Here is a 21,946-nt window from a genome sequence, read left to right as displayed (position 1 = left end):
GCTTACAGATCTATGTTTATGTATGATTTTTGTTGGAAATATACACATATGAGCTAGGGTGTAGCTCACTAGTAAAGCTGGTGCTTAGCATGTGCAAAATCATTGGTTTGGATCCACAGTGTGTGCACGCGTGAGCACGCATACACACACACACACACATATTTATCACACATATGTATTTCCTTGTTCTGTCTACTAAGGATATAGAAATAATGCCACTCTAGTAGCAGGGAGCACACTAAGAAACCAGATATTAGCTTCTAACCAAAGTACATGTAGGAAGAAACAAAATGGTCTTTATATACAACCAGAGATATGAAAAATTGTGCTGTATTTGTTTAACAAGAATTGTAATGCATTCCATTGTCATTTTTTTAAAAAAAAGAAATAAAAAAGAACTATACCAGACGGAACCAGAACCTCTGGAATAAACAGCTCTTGCAGGAAAAATACATGATAAACCTTGAATATTATAGTGATCAAGAGGTAAAAATTTCTAGAAGACATTAAAAAACAAATACAAATACCCAAAAGCCACATTGAAGTGGATTTCACTGGCCAAATCTGAAATAATTTGATCATTAAAACAGTGAAGAACAGATTAACCCATTGTGTCAAACAGAAAATGAATAAGGAAGGAGAGAAATTTATTCCTTCCATAGAATGTCAACTATTGCATGTTGGGTGAGTGTCACAAGAGCAGGCATTATTGGTGTATGTAAAACTAGTGGGAAGAGATTTGGTGATGAACAGAACATAGGCATAATAGCCAAATATCTTCCCTAACAAAACAGTAATCAATTACAAAGGAGATGAATAGTAATTTCCCAGCAGAGAAGCCCAGCAGATCCCAAGATGACAGAGATCCATACCACCTGAGGTATATGCATAACCCTGGCTGTATTGTTCAGAGAACAGCAGAGTTTCATGGTTGAAATCAGCTCGTGGAAGACAGGGATAGTCCCAGCCAAGGGTCACTCCATAGAATGGACTAAGAATTGCAAGGACATGACAGGGAATGACTAGGAACTCTTCTAGATTAGAGAAAAAAATAGGAAAACCAGAAAAAGCCTGTTTCTGAAAAGGATCTTGAGGCACAAAGGAAACTGAGATGGCTCTTCTCACCACCTCACCATGAGCATCCTGGCCCAGGCCCTATCCTGCCTCCACAGCTCCTGCCCAGTGTCCTTCACCCACTCTTGTCCAACGCACAACCTTCCCCACAGTCTCTGCTCTGTTCTGACACTCTCCAGATGCTCTCATGTTCCCTAGTTACAGGAAAAGCCATTTGTCTTACAATGCCCTTCAAGAACTAAGCAGCCTGCCATAAACCAAACTCTACCTCATAGTTTATTCTAAAGGATGGGTTAAATTGTGGCCTCCTCAAAATTTATACGTGGAAGTCCTAACCCACTGTATCCCAGAAGGTGGCTACATTTAGAGATAGTGTCTTTAAAGAGGTACTTAAGATTAAAGAATGTCATTGACTGGTGGCTTCTCAACTGACTGTGTCCAGTTAAGAGGGATTAGGACAGAGACACACAGGGCGAAGATGGCCATCTTCAAGCCAAAGAGAGAGGCCTTGGAAGAAACAATCCTGTGGACCCGTTGATCTCAAATTCCAGACACCAGAGCTAGAAGAAAAGTGATTTCTGTTGCTCAGTCCACAGCCTGTGGCATTGTTATGACAGTACAGAAACCAACCTTCACTCCCCTAAGTCACTGGGTGCTGTCTCCGAGGCTTTTCTGATATTCCATACACATCAGGAATACTCTACCTCAGGGCCACGGGGTACTCCTTCTAACCAGAACTCTCTTCCGCAGGACCTTCAGGTCCCATTCCCTCTCCTCCAGCTCACATGCCCATGCTTGTGGTCTCTCCTGACCCTCATGCTGCTTAAAAGAGCTCCCCACACCCACCACAGCCTTCTTTCCCAAGCTCTTGATTAATCTTTCTTGTTACTACTTCTTTGTTAATTGTTTTTCTCTAACAAAGAAGGAAAAAATCCTGCAGTTTACTTCAGAATCCCCTGCAATAAGAACACCTGTACATAGAAGTGGTTGAAAATAGAAAACAAAAACAATATTCCCATAGCACTTACCTTTTTAGGAGTGAAAAAACAGTATTTGCAGTGCTTGGGTCTAGACCAGTTGTTGGCTCATCCAGGAACAAAATGGCAGGATCAGTGATCAGCTCCACAGCTATACTAGTCCTTTTTCGTAATTCTCTAGGTCTAACCTAAAACACAGATTATTATCATTATCAACAGAAAACTACCAAAGTCACTCTCTTTTGTTGAACTAACCTGTGCCAGCCCTGCTAGAGAAACTTTATGTCATTATCCTCATGATTTTGAACAGCAAGGAAATAGGCCCCTGAGGAACAGGAGGTTCTCTTTTACCAGATAGGTAAACTGAGGCTCATGACAGAGCTGCTAAGTAGCTAGACCCGACAGAAAGTCCAACTTCTGTTCTTATCAAGTCAAATATTTAGTTTGAGCAACTTAAGGTAGTGAGTGCTTAATGGGAACGAATAGAGTGAAAGAAGCTACCAAAGTGGAAAGACAACATTAGTTCAATAAATAAAACCAAAGTAATGACAACTCAATCAGTTACAAAGCAAAAATACGTGGAAAATGGTGGCATCATAGGGTTTTCAAACAAAAATATATTTCACATAAAAACTATCAGTAAGTATAACAGGAAGCAGCTGCCAGCTGCTCTCCCCCAGTCATCATTGCCTCCTGGAGGGGAGATCACAGCAGATGAAACCAGAGCCATTATATTCTAAGCAGCTCATTATCACCCAAAGATCCAAAGGTCTGCTCAGCAAAACTTGTGTATGGAGTGTTCACCTGTCAAGCTCACCCTCTTCTCATCATCTCGCTCTGATCCTGCACATCCACAAATGGAGGAGTTACTTGGTCTTTGTCACTCTTGCCCACAACTCTACTTCTCATTCCTAAAAATGTCTGCCTTATAAGAGTCTGGAAATACATTGGCAGGAGAATGGGAAGAAAGGAGAGAGGGAAAGAGGAGCTGAGAGGAAGCTTGCTCTTACTCTTGCGCTCTCTCTCTCTCTCTCTCTCTCTCTCTCTCTCTCTCTTGCTCTTGCTCTCTCTTCTCTTGCTTTCCCTCTCCCTCTCCCTCTCTCCTCTCCTCTTCACTCTCTCTCTCTATGCTCTCCTGCCTCTTTCTTCTATCTTTCCCTGCTCTTTCTTTCTCTCTCTTTTTTTCCTCTTTTGCACTGCTGCAATAAAGATCTCTTGGTCTCTCCGAGTGTTGTGGTCACTTTCCTTTCAATTTGACCATTGTTAGGATTATTTCTCTGCTTAATTTCCCCCTTCACAGTATGCAACTAGTTACTTTTCTCATTGTTAAAGAAAGCAGCCACTTTTGACCATGCACTTATGACTAAGGGTCATATTATCCACACAGGAATCCTCTTTCTGGTTATGACTGATCAGGTTTTATTTCCCATATTACCTTGGAATTTGCCACTCCATCCAGATTTAACTCTTTCATAATATTGTTAGCCATCTCATCTTTTCCTGATTTGTCATAGTTGTTGGAAGTCGAAGGGCTGCTAAGAACTGTAAGTTTTCTCTCACTGACAGGGTGTGCACCACAACATCATCCTTAAGAAAAATGGTATTTCAATGAGACAAAGAGTCTTTTCTAAGACCATCACTCTGATATATGTAACTTAATCCCCAGAAGAAACATACCCAGTGTAACATTCTAGGTGATCCCCAGCAACAACATCTGTGAACTGCAGTCACTCTATGTACAGACAGCTACAGAGCCCAAGGCAGTCATTCCATCCACAAATGCATACCCAGATGAAGCACATGTAATTATGATGACTCACACTGCTTTGCATGATGGTTTACCAAAGGCATCTTCTAGGGGACTCAGAAGTTTGAAGGAAAGGCAAAAAGGATAACAGCAGACACTTTTGAAAGTGATACAACAGCTAGAACGATATCACTGTCCTAAAAGGGTCATACTGCCAATCCTCTCTACCTTTCCATTTAATTTCACCATCAATCTTATGGGATTTTATGAAGACCTACTGTACAGAAAGATGATTCCATAAGCATGTCAGGTATTCATCTGGGAGCATACAAAATGTCAAGCCAAGGTTCTTTCCCACACAGAAAAGGAGGAAACATGAAAATCAAACTCACTGATACATACTTGTACCACGTAACCTGAATTATATCTGAAATTTGCAGGTTGATGTACTCCATTTACCAAAACTTCTCCAGATAATCCACATGGATCTTTCCTTGCAACTAAGATAGCTAACAACCTATAAAAAAGACAGATATTTTCTGAGTTATTTTTTCCTCTCCACACAGGCCATATCAGTTATCCTGAATCCAAATTTTGTGCACTGGAAAATGTACTAGTCGAGAAGTGCATGGTTTAAATAAAATTTTATCTGTATCCATATAGGTACACAATTCTCACCTTCCTTTTCATTATATGCTACAAAAAGCCCAAAAATAAAAATGCAAGAAAAATTTAGCTTATCCAGAACAGTCCTCTCAAGTGACGCCCCCTAGCAGTCTGACCTTGGAGGATCCTGCCAGGCAATGTGCTCCTTTTTCTAAAATTTGTGTCTTCAGTCTCCCCACTTTTAATATTATCCTCTACTTTTTCCTACCCCTTGTTTTATAATATGGCCAACCACTTTGTGTCTATCACCTTTAAGCTGTGTTAGTGGAGCTGGCCTAATAAGACTTTCTGGTCCTTGGGATAAGCTAGTCTAACTGCATTTTATCCCCAGGACTGAGGCCCAGATTGGAAATTACTGCAAAGTCTTAACCAACACCTGCTCTGTAAAGTGATTTTTTAAAGCACACTGAAATTGCACAGAAAAGGCTTACTTATCTTTTGTTATACTCACGAGGATTTGCCTCCACCTGGGGGTCCCATGATGGCATTGAGGCCAGGTTTCATGATCCCACTGTAAACACAAAGTGACTTATTGTTTCATTTTAAATGAATCTCTATTGCTTTGTAGTCTGCACTGAATATACTTAAGAAAGACGGATGAAATTGCAAACAGAAAACAAGTACCAAAGCAAAGAGAAAAAAAAAGAATTGATGATTAATAGAAGTTCAGTATACAAAAGATGTCAGTCACTAAACAGTACCCTATAAGAAAGAAGGCTAGGTCCCTCTAAATTACTTTCATTTATTCTCTAAATCACTTATCCCTTTTGGAAAATGACACATCCAAAAAATTCCTTGAAATTGTCCTGGGAATATAGGTCAGTTGCAGAGACAGCAGTTAGCATGCAGGAGTCCATGGGCTCCATCCCCAGCAACAACATCAAAAGTTCCTTGAAATAAGTAACAGATTCTCTCCAGTAAAGTCAGTGCCTCCCAGCACAGTGTAGAAGTACATGAGAGCTTCTGAGAGTTGTTCAATGATTAGTATCTTCCTTTGACCTCACTTGCTACCTAGCCAGCCCTAGACAATCCATCAACCACTGGCTTGGAGACTGTGAGAAGTAGTGATGTCACTGCTAATCTCTCATCAGACCAAAACCCAACATATCTTAAGTAGAAATGAAAAGCTAGAATGGAGCCTTCCAGAGGACAAGAAAGCATTACAGGTACTTAACGCTAATGAAAAGTCTCAACAATTAGAAAAGGAAACACACTCTCACGATAGATCAGCTCCTTCTTTGTTAAGTGTCCAAGAGCAGATGGCAAAATTCTCAATTTAGAATTGGAAACATAACTTATCAGGTAATGTCATAAGGACATCCAAGTATAATTAAATTTCCTACAAACTAATTAGAGGCAAGGGTAGTGAATATTTAGATGGAGTTGGGAGAAGGAAAAAAAAATAGCACAACCACTGTGGGTACACAGGCATGGTGAAAAAGAGGCCTCATTTAGCCCTTTCAGAATGCTGGTGTCTACAACCAGTTTTTCATTAAAATTGTATAGAGGTCAAGATGTATTCTACACAGGAAATAGTATCTATTCCACATGCAAGGTCAAAGCTGATAGGTACTTCATTCTCAGACAATGATTCCCACAGAGGTCAATCCTAGATTACCCAATTGTCATGTGTTATGAATTTCCAGTGCAACTTCCACATGGTGCTCACATCCAAGAGGACCTTGGCATTCACTTCTTGTGGCACCTGATCTGTCACCATTATACTACGACTTGCTGGAAACCAATCTGAAATGCACCCATCACTTTGCTCACTAACTGAGGAACCTCTCATTGAAACATCAGACAATGAGAATTCCATAACCTCGGAATAAACTGTAACAGGAAAATCACTTATTCTTTAATAGCCTTTCACCTCCCAATGGGAAGACATACCATTTATGAGGTAAACTTCAAGGTGGGTTCATCTATAATGCTTGTTTCATTTTTTTTTTATTAATAGCTACCTAGACTCTGCTTCTGAAATGACCAGAAACAAGTTTGATATTTACTAAGGTTTCACTGCCAGAAGAGTTTTCCAGATTTTTGTAATACCCAGTCAAATAAAGACTAAGAGATCTTGAATTATTCCACTACAAACTGAACTTGGATGGGTTAAGACAAAGAAATTTGCTTGCTTTGACACTAAACTCTAGCATTAACAGAAAACAATGATGTACAATCACAAATGCAAGGGTTCCCAGGTAGAACAGTGGCTAATTCCATCTCCATGACACAACACAACATTAAGTGTATATGATGTACAGACAAGACACTCTTCTATGGCATGAGATAGAGCTAAGAATGAAAAAAGCAGAAAAACAAAAAGAAAAAAAAAATCTATCCCTCTCAGAGTTTATATTCTAGCCAAGGAAACAGCAACACTACAGCAGGTCACCTGTGTCTTCATCAACAGTGGTTTGGGACAGAACCACACTTTTTGGGTTATATAGTATCTATAGCTGTTTCCATGCTACAAAAACAGAGTTTATTTTCTACACACTTGAATAGCCCATAAATTTTAAAATATTTATTATTTGGCCTGTCACAGAAAGGGTTTGCTGGCCTTTGTTCTAGTATCAGTTCCACAACTCCTTGGTCTCCCTGCCCTACCCTCTGCCCTCAACCCCCTCCCTGTCCTGGAGATTGAGGTCAGGGCCTTGCACATGCTAGGTATGTGCTCTACCACTAGCTATATCCCCAACCCCTTCCACCCTTCTTTCACACCCCAAAAGCCATTTCTAGCTGGGAGCGGTGGCCCATGCCTCCCAAGTATTGGGAGGATGAGGTAGGAGGATAGCATGTTTAAGGCCAACCTGAGAAATAATCAATACTCTGTCTCTAAATAGAAAGGACTGGGGATGTAGCCTGGTGGTAAAGTGATTGCATACCATGCATAAGGCATTGGCTTTAATCCACAGTACCACAAAAAGAAAGAGAGAAGGAAGGAAGGAAGGAAGGAAGGAAAGAAGGAAGGAAGGAAGAAAATAAATCATGGCTTACTGTTATTTATTGCTTTATGGTGTTTGTATACATTGATTCTCTTTATTATACCATAAAGTTTGTGAATAAGAACTGTGTCACACTGTCACCATTTTATCCTTCATCCATTCTCCATAGTAAAAAACATACTGAATTATAAATGTGTGAAATAAAACTCATCTTAAGGATTCCTGTCACATCTATTACATTTTAATGAACAGTGCTTAATTGTTTGGATTTATTTTGTTTGTGGAAAAGTAGTGTCAAGGCCATTCTTGGAGCATGGCCCACCTCCCTATTCGCATGCTCACTCAACATCCATTTTCTCAAACTCCATGATCCTGGAACTTTCAATTTAGGGTTACAAGTTGACATTGTACCTTTTAATCCTTCCATCACACCAGAATAACTCAGTGAAACTGATCTAGTTTTGTGCATCCAGTAGACTATAAAATTTCTGAGAACAGATGTCATATCCATCACTAGCAATTTGCAAAATGCTATGCACCTAGCAAGCCTTCAAAATTCAAGTGAATTGCTACATTTTTGTAAAATTGGAGTTATTGTTAAGACAGCAAAAGAATCTTTTTGATAAAAAACTAAACTCAAGAATATAGAACTATCTCATTAATATATACAATTTTTATGTTTTAATGAGTCAGTTAAAAAACAAATTCAGCCCAGGCATAGTAGAGCATGCCCATGATCCCAGCTATTTAGGAAAATGAGGCAAGAAGACTACAAGTTTGAGGCCAACCTGGTTAACGTAGTGAGAGCTTGTCTCAAATTATTAAAAAATCAAAAACTGCTGGAGATGTAGCTCAGTGGTATAGTACCTGCCTAGCATCTTCAAGGCCAAGAGTTTGATTCTCAGTACACAAAAAGAAACATTTTTCCATTTAATTAATAAAAAGAAGTAGGAAACACCTTATTGAAAATATGTATATTCTGACTGGAAAGAAAACTTTTGTCACATTTATACTTGTGATTTGATGTTCAGATAATATATCAGACATTTCTATTAGACTTGCCCTTCTGCTTTATTTCTTAGTAGAAAGATGAAGGAAGTTCTGAGTAGAGGTGCATAAAACACTAGCACCCAGGAACACAGGCTAGGAAGAAGGGTGGGAGGAGAAAGGAGAAGCCAAAGCCTGGACATATGAATATATTAGGATTAAGAGAACTGACTAAACAAATCAGTAAGTATAATAAGAATAATGAGAGCAAGATTTTTGAGCAAGTTTGAAAACATGGAAATGTGAAAAGACTCTAAAGCATTCAATTGAATTGGTACATTAATGAGAACTCACAGTTTTTAATCTATACAGAGAATTATAGAAAAGTATAGGTGGAAAACTCCCAGGGTGCTGTGGGAGCAGTCATCTGCTGTTCACTCTTGTTATCCCTCTTGGCCAGATCCATATGCATGTGCACACAGAGGCAGTTTTTTCCTTAACAATGTTATAAATGTATGTGTATGCATGTGTGTATGTGTACATGCATGCATATCTTCCCTAGGTCTGTCCATTTAGAAGACCTAGGAGCAATGACACACCAATAGCAATGAGCATTCTAAACACTCAGATGTTGGTCTGTAAATACCATCCTCCACAGGAATGAACAGCAGCTGGCCCCAGGTCTGGCAAAGTAATTATACGGTGAGTCTGGAACTTCTGTGGTGGGGCGGCTAGGTGGGTACTGAGATTGAACCCAGAGTCTTGTACATGCTAGGCAAGCTCTCTACCTCTGAACTACATTCCCAGCCACTTTTAAATTTTCTTTTGAGTCATTTTATCTCTAAGCTTCGAGGATGGCCACAAACATGTGATTCCCCCTGCCTCAGCTTACTGAGTAGCTGAAATTACAAGCCTATGCCATCATGCACATAGGAGTCTGGAACTTCTAGCTGTGCTAAGGAAGTCCTCAAAGGATTAGGGGATAAATCAAAATAAAAAGAGACAAAGGGAACTCTCTTGGGAAGATTTTCCACTGACCAAACCAGGAACAATAGGTGTATCAAGGTAAATAACCATAACCATGCATTAGTATTGAATGCTGCTGAATGAAATAGGAATTCATGAGTCAGTACAGTAAATGAAAGAAAGAACCATCAATGAAGCTATTTCCTCTTCTAGAATGAAAATTATGAGATGATAAAATAGAAAATTACTACCACCGTGTTGCTGATCCAGACAGCACCCAAAAATGGGAACTGAAGCTGGTGAGTTGCAGCTCAACGAGGAGCAGAATTCTGAAACATTGTCAGAGCATCTGCCCTCATAATACTAATAATGTCCAAAGAGGAAAATGGCGGCATTATGGTGAAGTTTGCAGACAGCAACACAGCCAGGTGATCAGTATTAAAATCACCAGCAGGGGTTGGGACAAAAAAATACCAAATTGTATGAGCCTGCAGAGACATGATATGGTGGCCAGTCAGCTATGTGAGGAGCAAGGTGATGGGCAGCCCTCAGGACCACTCTTTCCTTCATTCTGAGGCTATATTTCCCCTCAGCTATTGCCAGAAAACAACTGGTGATTATACATAAAAGAGTCCTTCTTTCTGCAAACTAAGAAGGAGTTAGGGGTGAAGGAGCATCACCTGAACAGCCTGCTCTCAAATGATTGCCAAAAAGCTAATGGCAATGAGTAAGGAAAGAGACACAGGGAGGGGAGCAAATGCAGTGCAGTGTGGACAGTAGGAATCTGGTAAGAGGATTAGGTTTGGCATCACTCAAAAAAAAATTATCATTCTGCAAATCTACCAAAACGCATAATAAATTTTCCTCATGATCATAGGATATGTGTAGATCTACTGGAATGCTGAAATACATTTTTTTAGATAGATCATCATCACTGGTGAGGGAAAGCCCAAGCGATGGGTATCATGAGAATAACCCTTCCCTGATTCCAGAGGCTCTACTTATTTGAAACCAGCAAACAACGGAAAGATTGGGAACATGGCATGGATGACTCTTCTCAAGGAACTGTGAAATAGAAATGTGTTTATGAATACCCATACTTATTGTCTTTTCAACTGTAAAAATTGTAAGTATGGCAATACATGACTGCACTTTTTTAAGCCGTGGAAAGCACTAGATAATGACCTCCTCCTTTACCAAGAAGTACACCATTTAGGCACACTCAATATGAACCTTGATTAGAAGAGACGGAGCTTGGAGGTGCTAGCTAGAACATATAAGCACACAGTGTGCACTTTACAGCTATTCAAACCTGGCCGTATTCAATTCCCGTTACTTTCTGCCTCTTTCATCACAAAATCTGAAGTACCAACATTTTCTTGATTATGTTTCACAAAATGCTCTCAACTGTTCATTAGTCAAACCTATTGACTCATGCAGCTAAAAATGAAAGTTTTGCATCCACCATTATTCTCCGTATTCTCCTAGTCAGAATGTAACCAACACAAGAAGGAGACAAGAAGACATGACGCCAGGTGTAGAGCATGGAGAGAGTTCCAATCTGCACAGAGCTCCAGGCCTCAGCTCAGTCATCATTCAGATCCTGATCATTTTGCTCTCACCCACATGTAAACATATTTGATCCTCAACATTTCCTTGCCTCTAAGGAAGATGGCTGCTACTAACACAAAAGATCACAGTCACACACAAAATATCAAAAAAATAGGACAAACATCTGATTCCATATAGGTCTATAGCCACACCAGATTAAAGGCCTCTTGTCTCCACCTGCCCCTGTCCTAGAGATTCCAAAAAAAAAAAAAAAAAGTTGCTCACTTGCTGTAGGAATAACGATTTTATTTTTAAACAAATAAACAGAAAAGACTTGTATGTTGTGCTGTCTGAGCCAACCAAAATTCATTTCCAGTCACTGTAGAAGGAAGTTATAGCCTCTGTTCTCTAGAAATGAGAAAAACAGTAACAACCCCAATGTCTAGCATATGCAATTTAATTGAGATACCTGACAGTGAGAAAGTTTTACAGACATGTCCATTCTCTCCACACTTTAGTTCCCACTTCAAAACTAAATGACACAGTGTTTGGTTTCTCAAACACAGGAAGCAATAATTTTTACAAAGAATTTGTCAGTTCCTTTCAAAGTTAAACCTACTTAACAAGTGAACCAATCATTTCAGTCCAAGTTTATCCAAGAGGAAAGAAAGCATGTGTCTACATGTCTCTACAAAGACTTGTATACAAATGTTCACAGCAGCTTATTGGTTATAGGCAAAGCCTGTGAGGTTCATGGTAGGTCACTAAACTGATTTTTTAAAAAGTTCATGCACATACCTGATATTCGATAGTATTTCTTTCTCAACTGTTCTTTGTCAGAGCAGAGAGCCTCTCTTCTCTTGTCCTCTATAGCAGATGTTATGAAAACTCAACACAGCTCCTTGGGTAATTGTCTCCTTGTCAGTAGAGATCATCTCAGGAAGGCCATTGGTGTGTCTTTGTAGCATTGGAATAACAACCTGGTCATTATTAGAAGACATCTTCAGAGATTTTGCCTTCTGTAGAGAAAAAAGCAATAGTAAGTTGATTGTCTACATAAATGAGATTGTAAACCCTAGATAACAATACAATTAAAGCAAGACTGTTTTAAACTGTGCTGCAGTGAGTAGATTCCTTACCAATGAACAGCCCACATCACTGTGATAAGAACAACCTTAGAGCCTAAAATGGCAGGAAGACACTATGAACACCTGCATTCCAATCAGATGTCAAGTAAGTTCCTAATAAGAGTTCAGAGTAGGAAAAGTACTCAAAACACAAAGTAGGAAAAAGAGGTAAAGGTTAGACTTGTCTGTCCTGAAAGGCATATGACAACACAACTTTCTTTCAGGGACAGCATATGTAATCCTCATGTACCCCTGCATTTTTTTTTTAATATTAAAGTTTGTAACATTTTTATTACCAACAGGACAGAACCAAGCTGTCACTGACAGGAGGAATTTCTCTGAACATATGGTTCCACACTTTACATCTCTGCATGTTATGGACCTTCAATCAACCAGGCAGATGTGATGGTGTGGATACAGATATCAAGTGTTTCTCAAAGGCCATGTACTTGAAAGTGTGACGGCCTGTAGTGCTAGTGGAGGGACCTTTTAGAGGGGGGGCCTGGCTGAAGGAGGAAGGTCACTGGGGATGTATTCTAGGGGAGGTATATCTTGTCCTGACTATTTCTTTACTCTCTTTAACTCCTCACTTCCATGAAGTGATCAGTTTTCTTACTCAATGCCCTTCTGCCATGATGTTTCTGTCCCACTGCAGTCCTAAATGTACTGGAGCTGGCTGACCATGGAATGAAACTTCTGAAACCATGAGCCAAAATAACCTTTCCTCCTTTAAGTTGATTTTTACTAGTATTTTGTCATAGCTATGGAATTCTGAATAACACTGAAGGTATACTCCCAAACTGTTTGCATTTACTTAATCATTTCCTTATGGGAAAACATTTAAATTTTAGAAAGATTTAAAATTTAATATGAAAATGACAAAATAAGTCAAACCAATACTTAATCAGCTCACAACTTTCAGGCAAAAACTGAATATTAAGTGTATAAATGGATTTTTTAAATGTTTCATCAAGCAACTTAAAAAAGGCCCCTGAGAGATTTAATTAGAAGCAACTTTAAAAAGGCCCCTGAGAGATTTAATTAGAGTAAGACATTATGCTAAACTAAGTTCATGGAGCTAAGTTCCATTTTTAAGAGCCAAAGTCAGCCATGAAGAACTTTATCTGTGCTTATGGTGGAGTAACTAATCCAAATAAATCATCCTTGGGAACAAAACAAAAGTAGAAAAAAACATGAGAAGTGGCAACGTAATAGTGGTCCACTTCATGCTTTGAATACAAACCTCACTGCTCTGCCACTGGTGGCTGATTTTAAAACTGATCATTTTTTCCTTCTTCTTGTCCCTCTCACTCTCCCTAATTTAGAAGAATCAAGATTAACCCGATTTCTGTCCTAGGCCACGTTATCTGTCTTTGGCTCACTGAGCACAGGAATGAAAGAATCCAGATTTCTGGGTTAGCACCAGTAGATATAAGATATGGCTCTCTCTCAAGACAAAGAATAAAGTGTATTCCTAACAGGGCCTACCTGGAGTTGAGGCTTTGCGTTTCTTTTTAATTTTTTCCACATTTTTTATTAGTGCATTATATTTGTATATAATGATGGGAATTGTTGTTGTATGTTCCTATATACAAACAATATAAAATATAATATAGTTTGGCCATTATTATTCCCCAGCACCTCCTTACTCCCTCATTGCCTCCTACCCCTCAGTCCCTTTCTTCTATTGATCTCCCTTTGATTTCCTGAGATCCACCCTCACCTTTCTTTTCCTTTTTCCTCTCTAGCTTCCTCATATGTGTTTAATTTATTTCACTTAACATAATCATTTCTAGTTCCACTCATTTCTGTTCTTGCAAATGACATAATTTCATTTTTTCCTATAGTGGAATAAAAATCCACTGTGTATATATACCACATTTTCTTCATTCATCTTTTGATGGACACCTAGGCTGGTTCCATGGTTTGGCTCTTGTGAATTATGGTGCTATAAACATGGGTATTTATGTATCAAAATAGTATGCTGACTTTAATTCTTCAAGATAAATACTGAGGAGTGGTATAGTTGGATCATGTGGTGGTTCCATGGCTACTCTTTTGAGGAATCTCGATACTGGTTTCCATAGTGGTTGTACTAATTTATAATCCCACCAACCATGCAAAAGTGTTCCTTTTTCTCTGCATCCTATCATTGATTATTAACTGAATTCTTGATGATTACCATTCTATTGGTATGAGATGATGTAGTTTTGATTGGCATTTTCCTAATCACTAGTAATGTTAAACATTTTTTCATATACTTATTAGCAATTCATATTTCTTCTTTGAGCAGTGTCTGTTTAATTCATTTGCCCATTTATTAACTGAGTTATTTGTTTATTGGTGTAAAGGTTTGAGTTCTTTATATATTCAGGATTTAATCCTCTGTCAGAAGAGTGGCTAGCAAAAATTTTTCTCCTATTCTGTGGGTTCCCTTTTTACATTCCTATTTGTTTTCTTTGCTGTGCAGAAGCTTTTTAATTTGATAGCATCCCATTAAGGAACTCTTTGTATTCTTTCCTGAGCTTTAGGTGTGTTATTGAGAAAGTTGCTGCCTGTCCCTAAAAGCTGGAGTGTTGACCCTAGGAGTAGGTATTGTTTTCTATAAGAGTAGTATAGTTTTTGCTCAAACTTCTAGGTCTTTGATCCATTCTGAGTTGATTTTTGTGCAGGGTGAGAAATAAGGGTCTAGTTTCATCCTTCTACATATAGGTAACCAGCATCATTTGCTTAAAAGGCTGTCTTTTCTCCAATGTACATTTTGGCACCTTTGTGAAGGATCAGACAACTGTAGATGTGTGGGTTTGTCTCTGTCTTCTATTCTATTCCATTGGGCTATGTATCTGCTTTTATATCAGGACCATACAGTTTTTGTTGCTATAGATCTGTTGTATAATTTGAAGTCAAGTATTGTGATGTCATTAGTATTACTTTTTGGCATAAAATTGCTTTGGCTATTCCTGGGTCTTTTACTCTTCCAATTGAATTTTAGGACTGTTTTTTTCTAGTTGTACGAAAATGTCATTGGTAATTTGATGGGGATTGCATTCAACGTGTATATTGCTTTTGGAAGTAAGGCCATTTTAACAATATTAATTCTGCCTAACTCAGAGGTCTTTCCATCCTCTGAGATTATTTCAATATTCTGTAGTTTTTATTGTAAATGACTTTCACCTTTTTGATTAGAAATATTTCTTTGTTTTTGTTTGTTTGTTTTGAAGCTATTGTGATTGGAATTGTTTTTTTATTTCTTTCTCATCACATTCATTGTTGGAATATAGGAAAGCTATTGATTTTTTATGTTCATTTTGTAACCTGCTACTTTGCCTAATTTACTTATTAACTCTAACAGTCTTTTGGTGAAGTATTTGGATCTTCTAGGTATATGATCACAGCATCTGCAAACAGTGATATTTTGACTTCTTCCTTTCCTATTTTTATCCCATTTATTTTCTTCTCTTGCCTAATTGCTCTGTCTAAAATTTCTAGCACTATATTAAATAGGAATGGTTAGAATGAACATCCTTTTCTTGTTCCAGATTTTAATAGAAATGCTTTCAAGTTTTCCCATTTACTATGAGATTGTGTTTGGATATTTATATATATAGCGTTCTATCCCTAGATTCTTCAGTGTTTTTATCATGAATTGGTGCCAAGTTTTGTTAAAGGCCTTCTCTGTACATATTGAGATGATGAACTAAATTTTGTCCTTAATTTTATTTATGTAATGAATTATATTTGTCAATTTATGTATATTAAACATCCTTGCATCTCAAGTTGCAATAAGACCAACTTGGTCATAGTGTATAATCTTCTTAATATGTTGTTGAATGTAACTTGCTAATATTTTATTAAGCATTTTTGCATCTAAGTTCATCAGAGATATTGGTCTATAGATTTCTTTCCTTGATGTGACCTTATCTGGTTTTGGTGTGAGTTGAGTCTGGTTTCATAGGACAAATTTGGAAGTGTTCCATTGATTCTTATTTCATGGAATAACTTGAGGAGTATTGGCATTAGTTCTCCTTTAAAGTTTTGGTAGAATTCAGCTGAGAATCCATCTGGTCCTGGGATTTTTGTTGTTGTTGTTGTTGTTGTTGTTGGAAAAGTTTTTATTGGTGTTTCTATTTTATTACAAGTTATTGGTCTGTTTAGGTTTTCTATGCCCTCTTAATTCAGTTTTGGCAGATTGTATTTGTCTAGACATACATCCATTTCTTCTAGGTTTTTGTGTTTACAGGAGTACAAGTTTTCAAAATAGTCTGTAGTGATCTGCTGGGTTTCTGTGATGTCTATGATGATTTTCCCTTTTTCATCTCTAGTTTTATTAACTTGGATTTTTTCTCTTTTCTTTTTAGTTAGTTTGATAAGGCTTATCAATCTTGTTTACCTTTTCAAAAAATCAACTCTTTGTTTCATTGATTCTTTGTATGTTTTTTATTCTCAAGTTCATTGATTTCAGTTCTGATCTTAATTATTTCCTTCCTTCTACTGGTTTTAGAATTGATGTATTCTTTTTAAAGGGACTTGAGATGCATCATTAGATTGTTTAGCAATTGCCAATAACAAAAACAATAAGTAACCATGAACTATTTGGCAGTAAAGCAAAAAACAGTTGTGCATTATGTTATCCACAGAAGAAATAATTGCAATAGAATTAATGGTGGGGGCAGGAGTTACATAAACCAATTAGTTCTAAAATGGTAAGAATATAGTTAAGAGAAAATAAAATATGATAGGAATGTAAAAAAGAGTTTACAATTTCAAAAAGTAAACAGAGAATGCAGAAGAGATGTAGCAGATGATGGTTGTAAGGAGGAGGTTAAAAAAATAGAGGTAACAATGTAATGGAAGAGGGAACAATGGAATTTGGCTATTAGTAGGAAAGAAAAGAGAGAAATAGAAAACAATCCAAAACAAAACCAAAATATACAAAGCCCAAACCCTAACCCTCAAAAGGCAAGGCAAGGGAAAATAACTACATTTTTTAAATGCTAAAAGTGGGAAAAAAGAAACAAAAATATATATGTATATATGTCCATGAATCAACTGGCACAACTAAAATACACACAAATAATAAATAAATTAAATAAATAAGAAAAAATAATGAAAAAAATGAAGAAACCATTTCCATTGAAATGGTAAAATAGTTGAACATAGATAACCACTGTCTATGCCTATCTTTCTTTCCATTTCTCCTTGAGTTATGTACTAAGAGTGAGAGCAAGGACTGGAGATTGTTAACCCCTTCCTTTTGTGTGTGTGTTTTGCTCTCTGAGCTGCCTTTGGGAACGGCCTTACACTGACGCTTGTTCAAATAAGTCTCAGCTTCCCTTCTCACTAGTACAAGGTAGGATGGAATGGGAAGTACTATCAATAGGAGTTTTGTCTGCACAGATCAGTGCATTTCCAGGTGGGGCTGTTGCAGAGTTCTATTATGGGAATTCTAGCAGGTGGAGTTTAAGTCGATTCAGACTTTAAGAGATTTTTTGGATGGTGTATACTCTGAAGAGTTTAGGTCCATACCATTGTGGATCTCTGTCAGGAGTTTGGATCTCAGGGGCCTCTCAGGAATTCTATTCATAGGGCATGGGAGCCAATCCTCCACACTTTATGCTGCCCAGGAACATAGCCTTCCTAGGTATAGTTTTTGAGTGTATTCCCACCCCCTTGTTCAGATTCCCAGCTCACTTCAGCTGGTCATGTGAAACACCACACTTAAAAAAGAAGTAAGCTGACTCCCCTTCACTTTTCTGACTTGAATCCCCCTGGGTACAATCTTCTCTGCGCCTGTTTCACTCCTATTCTGCTAGGTACACCCTAGATCACATTGTAGGTGCTCGCTGGAACAGTGTGGCAGTGTTTGCTATGATCTTCTGGCTCTGAGACAGCAGCCGCAGTGTAGCTCTGCCTTCAAGATGCCTCTGCTCTCTGCAGCCAGTTGAGAAGCAGAGCACATTTCAAGCACCACTGCACAATGCAGCTCTGGATCCACTACGTTCAGGCTGCTTTCCTGATCTCAGGTTCTTTCATACTAATCTGTCCACTGTGTTTCTATCTATGTTCTCCCTCCTCTGTGCTGAACCAACACCACTACCACGGCTGCCACTGCTGCAGCAACCAGCTTGGCTCCAATGCATTCACTCTTCTTTGTTTAATGTTCCCAAATTTCTAAGTCTCCAAGACACTCTTACTGTCAAATATTGAGTTTTAGTGAAATACCTCTTTTATCCATCTGTTCAGAAGCAGTACTCCTGCTGCTTGGATCCTGAGCCATGAAGGAACTAGGAATGCAGCCTTTCTCTAGTCCACCATCTTAAATCTCCCTGCATTTCTTCTTTAAAAGATCATGGTTTCCCTTAGCATTTGGAATCACAGTCTCTGGGTCAGGAATCCCCTGTACATTCTCTTTTGCTAGAAAAGCAATACAACATCTTTTTTCTTCTTCTCAAAACCTTGTCCTCATTAATGGACCAGCATCAGGGACAAGGACCCAGCTTCTGGTATCTGCAATGTGAACAGTTTTCATGAAAGCAACCAAAGCAGCAGGACTTGAGGAACTAAAATACCAGCAAGGAAGGAGCAGCACTAGGTCAAACCCACTCTTTACTTTCTGTGTCTTTGTACATGAAAATTCCACACATAGTGGGTAACATTCAGGAAAACCATGAAGAAAAAAGCTGCCATAGGAGTGTTCCTGAAGCCCTTGATATTTCTGACCAAATATCTCAGCAATCTCTCAGAGAGAGAAACAGAATTTGGACTTGCAGGTCAGAAAAGATCAGGAGCCCTGGAAACACAAAATTCTGAGGTCAAAGAATGTGGAAAAAATTTTTTAAAATATGGGAATATGGGCAAACAAAAAATAGGCCATAATTTGCTAGATCAAGGTAAGCTACTCAGACTTCGGTAGAAGAAAGTTGAATCTCTGTTTATGCTCTTATTTTGTATTTCTCATTACTATATGCTAAAAATAAAAGCAATTTTGTGACATCATAAAAGATACATATATTTGCTGTATCTTAAAACAAATTAATTCCTGAGTTTCAAAACAACTCCAAACTATGATGCTAAATATATGTTTCAAGAATAGGAAAATACTAAAAAAGAAAAGAATAGGAAATAGAGTCATTTCAATCAGTTCTCAAGACTACAGGATCAACAGATATATCAGGAAAATGAGATTGAGAAAAGCAAATTTATTAAGCTAATTATCAAACATAAGAACAAATATTAAAATTTACCTTCTTCTAATAAGATGTTCATAGATTTATCTAATTACAGGAGGCAAAGTTGGTGAAAACTAGTCACTGGAATACCCTATAACAACTTTTACTTTAGTAAAATCCATACCCTGGGTCAGAGGTTTAAGATGATAATGAGAAATGCTACCCATGAAGTCTCACAATGAAGGAAAGAAAGCACAGAAGCAACTAAGACCCCCCTCCACACATGTTGACACTAGGAAGACTGAGGCCCTGCCTGCCCCATAGATACTATTAAGAAAACTAGGGAGATAGCCTGGGAATTCCATTCACACCTGCTGCCTCCCTTGTATGACAGTATAAGAATAAAAGCCTTCTTCCCACAACAGTGTTTCTACCTGATTGTACTTTTAGGAAACACAGCATCCTGCAGTATTGATAACAAAAGTGCTATATACTTCAGCTTGAAAACCACACATTTGTAAAATTAGCAAATGTGGCAACTGTCTAAAGGAAAATAATTTTGTTTTTTTAAGACCTGTCCTGTTAACTATATTCATTTACCTCAAGCAAAACAAATGCAGTGAATCTCAAAAAATTAAACCTAATCATTGAATCCATTCACTTTTCAAAACCCAAAACATATCCTTTTCATTCTTGAAGCAAGTTTCACATTCTTTTATACAAAATTTCCACTTAGCAATGGGAGGCCAATGTAATAAAGACAAGAATAGTTTCAGTAACTATAACCCTTCCAGGAATACCCCAAGGCTCTCCTATAAAAGTCGAAAAGATCCCTAAGCATGTGTGACAGTATTTGCATTATAATTTCAGTAATTTAGCACTAAAATGTTCTTGAAGCCCAGGCCATAGAGCAGAAATTTTTGTCCTTACCTTTCTCCTACATTGTCTGTAAATAAAAGAAAATATTTATAAAAGTATCTTCCTTAGACTTCATTGCAAAAATAAAATCTCTAAACATTATATTTGCACTTTGAAAATTGAATTTTCCAACAGATGATAGCTAACATAAAAGCAATAATATTGTAATATCCACTATTATTCAATCCTCCATATCTCTGCATACCTTATTCTCAATGATTCCTATTAAAAGAAAAATTAAATCACAAGTCACATCTATTATAATCATAGCAAGAAGTCACTGGAAATCATGTTAAGTAGACTTACAGAATTATTCTAGGGATACTCAATTCTGATAGTGTTCCTTAACTTACCCTTGGATGATCATCACCCAAGAAACATACGTCCTACAGGTAAGTGTTGGATACAAAGAAAGACTTCATTCAGTAGCCAAAGACTGGAGAAGAGGAAGCCTTGTTCACAAATCAGCTTCACAACTCTGGGGAGTTGAGTGGCTACAGATAAATAATAAGAACAACAAGGGGGAAAGGCTGATAAAAGAGAGGAATAGTCATGTCTGTTTTGGGAATAAGCAAAAATCTTCTGCAATCTCTGGTGCTACCTCTTGTCACTCCTTTCAGGATCTGGAGTTTCTGTATTTGGTGGGTGGTAGGCACTCTCATCCCTGGAGTAGGGAAAGAGAAAGACTAGGCTAGCCTATGCCATGGTAACTCCATATTTTATTATTGTGCAAAATATTTCTTAAAATGATCAACATATCTACGCTCAGAGCTGGGTAGAACCTGTTGCAAAGGTCAAGGTAACAAAGAGGAGATAGACAGGAAGACAAAGATGCAAAACATTTTCATCTCACTCTAGGCACCTATCAGGGGTACAAGGGAACAGTCAGTATTTTCAGGAAAATGACCTGAAGGTTCCTGAAGAGTAAATCAGGCAACCATTATCATTACAACCCAAATATCAGAGGAGTTATTTACAGCAAAGCTAGTGGGAAACTAATAATTATTGCCCACCTGTGTGACCTCCAAAATTAGTGATTTTTAAGTTAACTTAAAAGCAAGTGAAATTAAAAGATTCCTTTTGGTTTTTGTTTTGTTTTGTTTTGTTTGTTTGTTTGTTTTTGGTAACAGTAGGAGTACTAAACCACATGTAAAATTTAGAAAAAATAAGCACAAATAGAGAATATTTAGCTTCATTAGAGAATATTTAGACCTGCAGATAATATTTATTTTTTAAAGATAAAGACAAATTCCAAACAATACTACCTAAGAACTCAATATATTAACAGTTCAAGATCACAGAAAATATGATTCTTCTGTTTCAATGCAGGATATACTTCTATATAGGAATATCCTTACATTTTAATTAATATGTTTATTACAAACATGACAACAGTAAACAGAATTATAAACAGTAAAACTCCCCCCTCTTTAAGTGAGCTTTTCAGACTCTCAAAAATGTAGTCATGTGAATCCCAACATCAGGATATAAACCATTGCCAGAAGTTGACAGTGGGGAAATGAACAAGAGTCCAATTTATTCTTTGAGAACAAACTTTGCTGCCCAACTTCCAGTGGGTTGTTTTAAACCAGACATGTCTTTCTTTTCTTTTCTTCTTCTTCCTCATCTCTCCCTCCTTAAAAGTAAAGAGACTAAGCAAGGACTAAGACTGTTCCAATCCCCTAATAAGCTATCCTGTCCTGTATCTGAAAAAAAAATATCACTTCCCACATAAATAAACTAAAAATGAGAAGTGGAAACACTAATAAACTGGAACAATGACTCTCTCAAGGACTGCACTGAACACTCTTTTTAG

The 21,946-nt window shown here is 37.7% G+C and overlaps 1 protein-coding gene across 1 annotated transcript in view; it reads right to left on the bottom strand.

Moving 5' to 3' along the window:
• Nucleotides 1-20,503, bottom strand: part of LOC114085439 (broad substrate specificity ATP-binding cassette transporter ABCG2-like) — a 46,350-nt gene extending 25,847 nt beyond the window's left edge. Inside the window, 7 exon segments of the mRNA XM_071614563.1 lie at nt 2,103-2,239; nt 3,487-3,539; nt 3,542-3,638; nt 4,201-4,315; nt 4,916-4,975; nt 11,715-11,935; nt 20,484-20,503. Of these exon segments, the coding sequence (XP_071470664.1) occupies nt 2,103-2,239; nt 3,487-3,539; nt 3,542-3,638; nt 4,201-4,315; nt 4,916-4,975; nt 11,715-11,917 (665 nt within the window). The 5' untranslated portion in view covers nt 11,918-11,935; nt 20,484-20,503.
• Nucleotides 20,504-21,946: the final 1,443 nt, after the last annotated feature.

This window comes from Marmota flaviventris, chromosome 7, assembly GCF_047511675.1.
Source record: "Marmota flaviventris isolate mMarFla1 chromosome 7, mMarFla1.hap1, whole genome shotgun sequence".
Classification (NCBI taxonomy): Eukaryota; Metazoa; Chordata; class Mammalia; order Rodentia; family Sciuridae; genus Marmota; species Marmota flaviventris.
The sequence above is the reverse complement of the archived record's forward strand: the minus strand, read 5'-3'. Positions and strand labels throughout refer to the sequence as shown.